This window comes from Limulus polyphemus, unplaced genomic scaffold, assembly GCF_000517525.1.
Source record: "Limulus polyphemus unplaced genomic scaffold, Limulus_polyphemus-2.1.2 Scaffold5, whole genome shotgun sequence".
NCBI classification, from domain to species: Eukaryota; Metazoa; Arthropoda; class Merostomata; order Xiphosura; family Limulidae; genus Limulus; species Limulus polyphemus.
The window spans coordinates 170,194-181,490 of NW_013665615.1; the positions used below are offsets into that span (position 1 = coordinate 170,194).

The 11,297-nt window shown below is 31.9% G+C and overlaps 1 protein-coding gene across 1 annotated transcript; it reads left to right on the forward strand.

The window, feature by feature from the left end:
• Nucleotides 1-6,802: 6,802 nt before the first annotated feature.
• LOC111083486 lies at nucleotides 6,803-10,744 on the forward strand. Its single transcript, XM_022380066.1, has 3 exons — nucleotides 6,803-7,122; nucleotides 8,027-8,396; nucleotides 10,184-10,744. Exons 1-3 carry the CDS (start codon nucleotides 7,108-7,110, stop codon nucleotides 10,207-10,209), a joined length of 411 nt encoding a protein of 136 aa, XP_022235774.1. The 5' UTR covers nucleotides 6,803-7,107; the 3' UTR covers nucleotides 10,210-10,744.
• Nucleotides 10,745-11,297: the final 553 nt, after the last annotated feature.

The following is an 11,297-nucleotide window of genomic DNA, read 5'->3' on the forward strand; positions in this document are numbered from 1 at the left end:
AAACTTATATTAAAGTTTTTTTTCATTACCCATTCAAGCCGTCTCCAGCCATTATTAGTCTCAAAATGGGTTTCTCGTCACCGAATATATAAACCTGTTAAAGAACATTTCAGTATGTACTCTCGATAAGTCAATTAGTTAGAGCATAGCCCTATGAGCTAATGGTCCTCAGTTCGTGCCCCAGTCCCACCATTTGTGCTTTTGATGTCTTGAGGCAACCCCACTAGTTAGTCCACTATATGAAAAAAAACTCCTTAACGATAACCCAAAATTCTCTAAACTTATGTGCTACTTAATTGTAACTCACATAGTGGGGTGAAGAGAAAGTTTTTGACCACTTCTGGTTGTATTACAATCCCCTTTGGGGAATGAAATATATATGTTAATCTAAATTATCACCATTTATCGCGCGGGGGTTACAAGCATGTTGAGTGTATCTTGAAGTAAGTCAAATTTATTTTCGTGTCGGAAAGGCCCAAAAAAGCCGCCCGAGCTGGATACAAAAAAAGGCAAAGAAAAATACGAAGGAGAGATTCAGTATTTACAAGGTTTTCAAGCAGGTTCACCCAAATACTTGAATCTCCAGCAAAGCTATGTCCATCATGAACAGCTTTGGGAACCACATTTTCGAGAGATTTCAGTTTGTACCTGATGATGCCTTCACTGGCGAAACCATGGTCATGAATAAATGACATATTTGTCAAACGTACAATTGTCTTGTTTTTCCTCAATTTTGTAATATGTGAAATTAATACTTAAATAGGCTTTTCAATCTTAGTAAATTTCATAAAGTTTTACTGATTCAACAGAGTAATATTTTACGCCTTTATTGGTATATTAAATTTTTGCTTAAAGGATTTAATAAAAACAAGAATAGTGTTGTGTCAGATTTTACATTGAGCTTTTAGTCATGACTGATTAGTTATTTTTATTCACTTTTTTAGTAAATCCTTAATGATCACGATCTTAGGTTCTTTACAACAGAAAAAAATTTATTCGGAAATCGTATTTGTTAGCATTCAGCTTTCCCAGCAGAGAGAGAGAGAAAAGAAAAGATAATAACAAAAGCAGAAAATGTGCTTTATTCTAACAGTTGAACCAATTCGACACCCTTTTTTTTATATGTCAAGTTTCTTGCATTTGTAGGTATTTTAAAGCCTAGTTACTTCAAAGCTATTGACAAAATGTACGTACTGTCGTTAAATGTATCACCCGCTCACATTTTCATAAAAGTAAGCTGTTCAAACATGTAAAAAAATTGAAAACGTCTAATTTTTATCTTCGAATGACAAAAGCTTATGACCAACTAACACGTCAAATTTTGTATCTACGTCACGTGTTATTTCGTTAAAATATTAGTCCTATTTTTTCTTAAATGGTTACATATTAACAGTAAACTACGTAAGTGAAAATGACGTCAAAATACTTTACCTAACATAAATCTCTTTAGAATTTTTCAGATTATATTACACTGTCAAGTTGTGTGTTCGTAAAACTTCATTAAAACTAATTAAAAGAAGGGAGTTGAAACTATGGTTTCTAGACTATTAACTTATATTGTGCTACATAAACGCCATCGATATTAATGGTGTTGGAAACATATTAATTGTGATTTTTATTTTTTAGAAAATGTAAACTTGTCCTACCAACTAACCAAAGTTTAACAGACAGTAAACAAAAACATATTTATATGATCAAGGTTCAATTCACTTTCTCCTCCCTTCCCATTACAGTTGTGATTTTACTTATGAACAGCATCTAATCGAATTTATTTTCAGTAAATATTTAGGTAATGCTATGACACAATGAGGTAAAGTGGCCAGGTTTTACAGATATTGATCAAAGTCAGAAACCATTCGAAAATACACGTCAGGAACCTGTTAACTAAAGGACTTGAATGCTAGTGAAGAAGTTGATTGCGGTTTTTTATATAGATATTGAAGCGGATTACAATATTCAGTACCAGGTTTTTAAATATTAGAGTAGAAAATGGAAATTAATAAAATGAGGAATGATTCGGTTGTAGACATAACAATATATTAGGAAAGGAAAATACTTTATTATGTAAAAACTTCTATAAAATTTGTGATTTCTTTGCAGAATTTTCAGCTATTAAGTAAACAATTTATTAAAATTCATAAACATTTTGAAATGTTGATTTTGAAGTTTATGAAAATAGTAACGTTTAAAAACGCTACAAGACACAAATCTTCAAATATCTACGAGGGTAAATAAAAACGGGCAACAGTAATAGTGGGGTTTTCCAGTGTGTTTTTCTAGCGCGAAGCTGTATAATAGGCTATTGCGCTCTGTCCAATCGCAGAATCGATGGATTTTAGCATTGAAAGTCCTTGAACTCGCTGCTGACCCACCAAGGAACGTGTTTTTAAGTGGCATTGAAAAAACTGAAAACAAAATCATTATTATCAAACGTAAATTTACATCTCCTTCAAAACAATTCTCCAAATCTTCGTATATCTTTTGTAAGTAATAACAAAAACGAATAAAATTCCGGACATGTATGAGGCTTTTGAAATAGTTTTTCACAAGAAGCTTAATTACGTAATTATAAGTTACACACTAGCCATTTCTATATCTAACTGTTTTTTTTTTGTCATTCGGTAACAATAATATAACAGTTATACACATTGATCAGCGATAAACCATTAGAACATATTTCATCAAATTTATCTTAATTGATAAAATTAATAATTAATGATATCCAACAATGAAACACCTTTTAAAGTAAATTTAACTTTTAATTGGTTTGTTCGCTGTCTTAACCCAAAGCTGCAAATTGGCTATCTGCGTTTTGTCCTGTGGGAATCAAATAATGAATTCCAGCGATATAAGCCATCAAGCTAGTAAATGATGTATCTAATGTTCAATTCATAATAAATACACTATTTATTTAGCACAAAATAAAAATGATTAAGTTTACTATTTTCTTTATGCATCTTAGTTCACATTTGTTATTTGAAATAGGTTGCTACATACTTACATAAAATATCACACCAGTAGAATGATGGTGTGCATTAAGTGCCACCAGTTTTTCTCTTACTTTATGTTTGTTTTTTTTTTATAAGTACAGATAATTCCATAATAATGTCATTATACCAATCACTCTGACGTGTAGCGGTTCGCTGTTAATACGTAGAAAAAACAGATTTGAAATGAAATACACTACACAATCTTACGTCAAAGGATTTTTAGCGTATCTTTAATAATTCCAAAAGTTTTGTCAATCAAATAATCATATTGCAAATTTTGAAGTGGAGAGTGAACACTGCCACCATGTCAATATGTTCATATATATATATATAGCTCCAAATAATTGGTTCTAAATAGTAATTGTAAAACAAGAACAATAAAACGAGACTAATTATTAAATCATCATTTTTTTTAATTTATGCTTTTTTATATCATTTCTTGTTTTGTTTGTTGTTTAATTTTCGTGCAAAGCTACTCGAAGACTATCTACACTAGTCATCCCTAATTTTGAAGTGATAGAATAAAGGGAAGGCAGATAGTGAACACCACCCATCACCAACTCTTGGATTAGTGTTTTACGAACGAATAGTGGGATTGACCGTCACTTTCTAACGCCCCTCTGAAAGGACGAACATGTTTGGTGACGAGATTCGAACCTGCACTTAGCAGATTGCCAATCAAGTGCCTTAGGCACTAGAACAAGCCAAAAACCTACATTTCTTGGAATTATCTTTTCAGCAGACAAAAGAGATTGTATTTAAGAATAACTTTATGTTATAATTATTATTACATACTGAGTTGGAATGAACATAATTTGTATGAAAGCTAATCCAATAAAATAATAAACTTTGATGTTTATAGTACCTGAAGTTTTGTTCAGTATGTATGGCAGCATATTGGGCTATGACGAAAGGTGATTTTTATGTAAGAACACAGAATTGTATAATTCATGTTAATTTGGAAAACTAATAAGTTTAAGTGAAAGATACTGAAATAGAATGTCTGGTTTGTAGAAATAAAAGCATTATTTGGATTTCACAAAGATAGTAATGATATGTTTTTTCATGACTTTGTTGCAAATCATTTGCATATGTATAAATCATTAATAGATATGCCTTTTTATGTACATTATATTGCAAAGTCTTTATTGTGAGAAAATGAATAAATTGTTAAAAACAAGTATTGTTTCCAGAACTTTTTATCATGTTAAATCAATAATAGTTTTACACATAATTAAATCTAGATATTTTTGAGACAATGAGCACACCATTCTCCATTTATAGAAACACTACTCTTAGTAACGCCATCTGTATGTGTGTGACCACATGATGACCTTTGTATTTCCTAACAGTCGATACTTAAATAAGCGCCCTTTTCAGGACATTAATTGCAAAAAGTGTGCTTAGCTTAAATAAAGAAACTAAAACTATAATCAGTGTGTTAAGTCAAAATCGGCTGTGTATTTTCTTATCCTTTATCGTAAGGAACAACAAAATGAAATATATTTTTTCAAGAACATAATTATATGGATAGCATAAAGACAGATAGTGAAACAGTAAGATTGTCGTACGTTTTCATGTTAAATAAGCGTCCTTACATATAAAAGGTCAGAAAATGTAAAAGTATGATTAAATATAGAAATAATGAATTAGCGAAGTGTTTTATACATAAAGCCACTATGTTGCTTTTGGATCATAATTAAATCTCGCCATTGATTACATGTTGAAACACATTGATCCAATTCGTGGACGTCATCGTTTTTGACATCATGTCCGCTTGTCATGGCGGCCTAGCAACGTGCCCTCTGGGAGAAACACAGTTTAACCTTGGCAGCACCATCCATCTGATATTGATCCAAGATATCACCCTCCGTAAGATAGCTGCGCCATCTGATGAGTATCATTCAAACTACAGGTCTCTTGGATATTATGCAATACTTGCGTAACACTCAGGCGATAACATCTTATGCAATACTTGCGTAACACTCAGGCGATAACATCTTATGTAATAGTTATATAAACATCAGATGTGTATATACATTTCGTAACAGTTGTATAACACTCAGGTGTATATATTACGTAACAGTTGCATAACACTCGGGTATCTATATTATTTAACAGTTACATAACACCCGGGCGTATGTACTACGCAGCAGTGGTGTAACACCCAGGTGCATATATTAATTGATAGTTATGTAATCCTCGGGCAGCATCCTTTGATCTACACTCACTCGGCGACCCCCCACTGAAGCGGCATCTTTTGGACACAGAACAAACCTCCTATCTACTACATAGAGCTCCTTACTATTTAAATTTTGACTAATGTGATTCATCTTATTGTGTGTGTGTTTAAATGAATATCGCCACTCCTTTAATATAGGAGACATACTTTGAACAGTTTATTCAAACACTTAAAACCAATAAGAAGCCAAAACATGCAAACTTGTATTTCTGACAAAGCTTCTGCGGCTTCATCTCGCAGTCCCTAATTCTAAACTTCAGATCAGATGGAACGCAGCCAGTCAGTAGCACCCAAGCACACACCAGCCATGATAAGGCTGTCACTCTTATAATTCACCCGCAGCTTAAAGTGATGGAATGTTTTGTAGTATCGCACGAATTTCGAACCAAACTTGGCAGCTTCCAAATCTAGAGCTCAACCACAGGGTCAACCCGTGCCTTAAACACACGTATAAAATTCGACATCATTCATTTATTTGTAACACATAACAGCTGTAAATAACGTTTACTTCCTTTAATATATAGTTTTTACTGTTATCCAGAGTACGAATTGCATAATGTAACGAACCGTTGTTGTATTGAAACTACTTCATCTCTCGTACAATTCAACGCTTTTTATAGGATTATACAACACTTTCTTTTTAAAACGCTTCGGTAACACTGACTTCTCGATCCAATATAATTTCCGATATTTTGATTTGCATGCGAGCGAATAAGGCTACATTGGCAGGTTGTTTAGTTTGACTTGATATTTTTTAGTATAGAATTAAAACCTCAGTTATTCTGAATGGGTTCGTACATATTAAAGTTATGTCAAAGCTCTAATAGCGATGACATGCTTTTACTTAGATTTATGTACATTTTTTAAATTTTCCCGTTTTCCTTCCTTCTACTTTTTGATGTTGTATAATACTGTGAATTCGCGAATTCATGGCTCGTGGCCTCTAAAACGTGCTTCACACTTTATGACCGTGGGTGTGCTATAATAGTAGCGATCAAATCCCACTATTCGGCCAGACAAAAGTAGCCTAAGATTTAGCGGTGGCCGCTGTTGACTAATCTCTAGCCTATTCTGAAACAAGCAAATCTGTTGATGCATAAATAACGAAACTAAATGAAAAATAATTATATGTATAAAAGAGCTCGAATATGAAGCTAAGTCCAAATATCTTCATAAAAATCGCCATTATAAAATTAAAACTTCTGGGATGATTGCTCAAACAAAATTATTTTCTAAAATACGTCACTTCTTACTCCACGGATTTATCAAAACTTGTTTACTACCATAAGTAGTCATTTTGGTTCGTGTATTTGTAGTAAATATATTTATCTTATTTCTATGGGAATGAACAGAAGCAGTTTAAAACATCATATGCTTATATATAAGATAAAATAATGTACAAAACAGCATCAGATTATTCGGCTTTCGTCAAAAGCCCAGCTTATGCGCAATAAAACTTTATATTTAGCCGTGACAGGCTTGAAATGTTGTCAGGTTAGTTCAAACCTAGGACATTCACCTAGCGGTAACCATGACCTACTTTTCATAGGTAAGCCATTGGTCTAGAAACCCAGTTCCTTCCATCGTTAGTAGAATTAGGCACAAGAGAATAATACCGGAATTAGTTATTACGTTATGGCGGTGGAGTCGGTCGTCTCTAATATTTATTAAATCTGGTGTTTACATTTTTATAACAAAATTTATTAAATTTTAGTTACGTGAATTTCATCTTAACACCAGCTGCCTAATCTAAGTGGAAGAACGAATTCGACACCTGTGTGTTAAAAGTAACCTGGCGACCTTACAAGTTCTATGTTTTTTGTAAACAGGATATTGTGTTAAATACCTACAAATACATCGTAACCATCGTACAGAATGACAGGGATGCAGGTAAGACTGACGATGTAACTTTATCTACTTATGAAGATATATATATATATATATACATACAACTTTTAAATCATACTTAATAACACTATAAGTCTTTATTACTTATATTTCTTTAAAATGAAATGAATATAGAAAGTCTATTTATGATGGCAGCTGCTAAGCCAATGAGTTATGGATAAATATTTTACTTGTTATTATACTTTATAATCTACAATTTCTTAATATTTTTCGAAAATTAAAGCTAGACTTCTAAAATACTAAAACTTTTACTTGCATGTGATATGTAACGGTTTAACATAATTCTATTCTGTAAGATTTCTTTCGAACAAATATATAAATTAGCTCACCTCAGGTTTGCTTAATATTTTTAATAATGCACCGTTTATATTTCAGTTGTGTGACAAAGTGCAACATATCAGAACTATCTGGACACAGTTGTTACAACTGCCTGAATACTGAACTATTAGATATCATAACTATCTGTATGCATGACCATCAGAGAATAGAACTATATGAAAGGATTGCTATGAGATAATACATCCTTCAGATTTTGTACCTGTCTCTTCACAGTGTTATCGAATATCAGAACTATCTGAATACAATCTTTATATATTTTTATACAATTTTATAAATTTGTAATAAGTTTTTAAAATTCAAGATAATATTATTTCTTAAAATTATTTTAATCTGTTGATTCTCAAATATATTTCTATCAGTTCCTCGAATGTAGCTACACTAAACATTATCCAAAAATAATTAGAATTTTCTTTATGTGTTTGTAACACGTAATGAATTGCTTGTGCAATATATTCTATTACGAAGAAAACACATTCTTTCATTTTTTTATGGCCCGATATAATAATAATTTTTGCATGTATTTCCAATATTGTTTTTCTCTCAACAGACGATGCGTTTCATTAAGTCAACAATAGGATTTTTTCTGCTGTTCACCAGTGCGACCAGTGTTCTCTCAACTCAGTTTAAAAAAGCTCCTTTTGGATTTCCAGTGAGGCTCCAAAGGCATGGTTATTTGTTTTATGGTTCACCTCTCATCGACTGCTATCGAGGTCGTTTCAATATTCCATTTCTAGACAATCTGCTTGGTTATACGTCTCTGGACCACGGAGACCAAGGTTGTAAGAATCTTCAGTATAGACATAATCCTCCTGAACATGAACCCACAGCCCGATACAGACACATGTATTATTTTGTAAATCAACCCTTACCTCTCTTAAAGAGCAAGACTAGCCAATTGGTAGCGACATATCCTACAGGTGAATATTGGAGAACATAATAAGTTATAAACGCTTGTTTGTTTGTTTGAAGGAAAGCACAAAGCTACACAATGGGCTATCTGTGCACTGCCCACCACGAGTATCGAAACCCGGTTTCTAGCGTTGTAAGTCTGCAGACATACCGCTGTGCCATTGGGGGCTTATAAACGCTTGTACTTTTCTCCTCGTTTATTATATTACGTATATGTTTTCTGTCTTGTTTGATCAAAAGTTAATGTCGACGTTGATGTAACACAAATTTTCCGCATTAGAATTTTTAAGTACCATATTTTTAATTCGATTTTTGAACATACTAGGTAATTCAGACAAAATTAAATGCCATATTTTTAAATATAGACTTATGTGTAATATCTACTATTTTAATATCATTAAGAACCAAACTATTATTTCGTTAGATATTACTATTTAGTTTGATCATATATTCTGTGAACAAGAAATTGGTAAATCTCCCTGTGGGCCAGCAGTAAGTCTGAAGACTTATTACATTCAAATCTGGGACTCGATTCCCCGAAGTGAACACAGCACAATTAGTTCATTGTGTAGCTTTGCGATAAAAAACAACAAAGAAACTGGCGAGTCAACGTAGCAAAATAGGACGTGAAACATTAACATCATGAAATGGTCCTTAAGTTTGTAAATCTATTAACATTTATGTATTATTTGTTTTTTCTACAGGTATTATTGTATTAGTATATTTAGATAATGTTTATTTTAGTATAGCATTTACTGGAATTAAGTTCGTAGTAATCTCATAAGAATTTAATATATTCAAACTGAATTATTCTAAAGTTTATAATATTAAAACCATATGCTGTTATTCAACTAACATAGTTGAACTGGCTTATTTTAAAATTTAAAGCATCAAAAAATTTAAATGTCTTATCACAACATATTTAACTTCCATTTATGTACATATATATTTCTTAAACAAAATTTTTAATTTTGAAAACAGCCTTTCTGAAATTTGATTATTAGTAATACAAAGAACGAGTGTAATAAAAATTAATGTTAATTCTACATTCCACGTTGTATGAATTAGTTGTAATTACAGAAAGTCAAAACTATGAATATTCAGTATGAATACGTTGTAAAATTCTCACAAAGAAAATCTGTAAAACTCGGCGGTAAGTCCGAGGGCTTACAACGCTAAAAATCAGGTTTCATTACTCGCGGCTGGTAATAGCCTATATAGCCTTTTATGTAGCTTTGTACCAAGTAAATTATTATCTATACATAAATGTACTACGGATTTTTGTGGTACGTTCCTGAAGCATCCTTAAATAAATAAAGTGCGGGGTGAAGAGTTGTAGTTCGTTGTCATTCGGATAAATCCATTCTACATTGGTGTTAGTTTATTTAATGTCACTGAAATTTTGTATTTATAAGTGTTTCTGTCTTTGGTTAACAAACATTTATATTGTTCTAGCTTTGTTAATGTGATTCAAATACTGTATTTATAAGCGTTTGTGTTTGTGATTAGCAAGTGTTTCTCTACTTCTGTATTGTATTTTAGTAAGTCCCTATAATCATTTTAATTTATTAAACCTAGGGAATATAATTTTACTCTTCCATTTTAGCTTAAAGTTACGCAAGCACTTTACTGACATTTTGGCTTATTGTACTTAAGAAGCATCATTGTATACCTTCATTTAGACTTTAAAACTTTGAGGCATACGGTTTTCTTACATTTTATTTTATTGTACATTCATTGTACTTAGGAAATACCAAGCAAATGGTTTGCTGACATTTCATTTTGTTGTACGTAGGGGAAAAAAATATTCCTTCGTTTTAGCTTAGACGTCACGCAAAAGGCTGGTTGAGGAAGTTTCCTAACACAGTAATGAATTAGATGAACTACGTTGAGTGAAGAACAGCATGAAGCTATTAACGCTCAGCGTTGAATCCGATATAGTCAAAACATATCGCAGTTTGCTCAAGAGCAATATAACTTTATTAACGCTTAATGTCGAATCCGCGACAGTGAATACAGGTAGTATTTGACTGACGAAGAACGCAAATATGTTAATGCTAGAAGAAGAGAGGTATGATTAGTACCATACCACCGCCTACACATATCCGAGATGGAATAGCTGGCACACCGATTGTTATACCACCAGTGTTAAACAATCTTGGACATAAGCTTGCGTATTGCTCAATACCGGTAAAGTGAATCTGCCGAATCCTGGACAGTATCGCCCTGAGTTCTTTCTGCTTCAAAAAGGCGTGAGCATAGATACAAGCCATGAACCCTTAACAAAATCATCAGTTTGACCTAAACTTATTCCATTGAAAACGAAATACTATTGTGTAGTGACAACTTCCAAATGTTTAATAAACACAGGTTTAGTTCAGTCATTAACTTATTTATATTCTTAAAAAGAAAAAAAATAGAAGAAGAAGAAAAAGACCAGCACATATTTTTAATGAATTTCTTTATCTTGGAGAATATGCATAGAAATATAATTAGTTTCAGAGCTGGCACAGAATACATGTTCGTCAAGTTTCAGTATAATTTAAATTCAGAATTGTTCTTCATCTTAAAATCATTTTTCGTAAAATAAGAACAAAGTAAGAAAAAAATACGTCATTGTATGATTATATACATATATTTGAAACAATAGTTTCTATTGGATTGATATTGCCATATATTTTTGGAATACTGTAGAAAATAACATAACATGAGCCAAATGCATGACTCTGATTATAAACCTTCTAAAATTAATTCATCTATTTTAAATTTTCATAAATTATCTCTGGAATTTATTTTTGTTCGGATCCGAGTTTAAAACTTAAGTTCCTTATTTGTTCAGAATAGTTACTTATTATCAGATTTGAAAATAACAATATGTTTTGGTGTATTCAAATATTTCAAGACTTGAA

Bases quoted from the DNA above. Each gene is read 5' to 3' on its own strand.
- LOC111083486 (XM_022380066.1), top strand. The intron at 8,397-10,183 runs GTGAATATTGGA...TGTTGTACGTAG, and splicing joins GGTAGCGACATATCCTACAG to GGGAAAAAAATATTCCTTCG.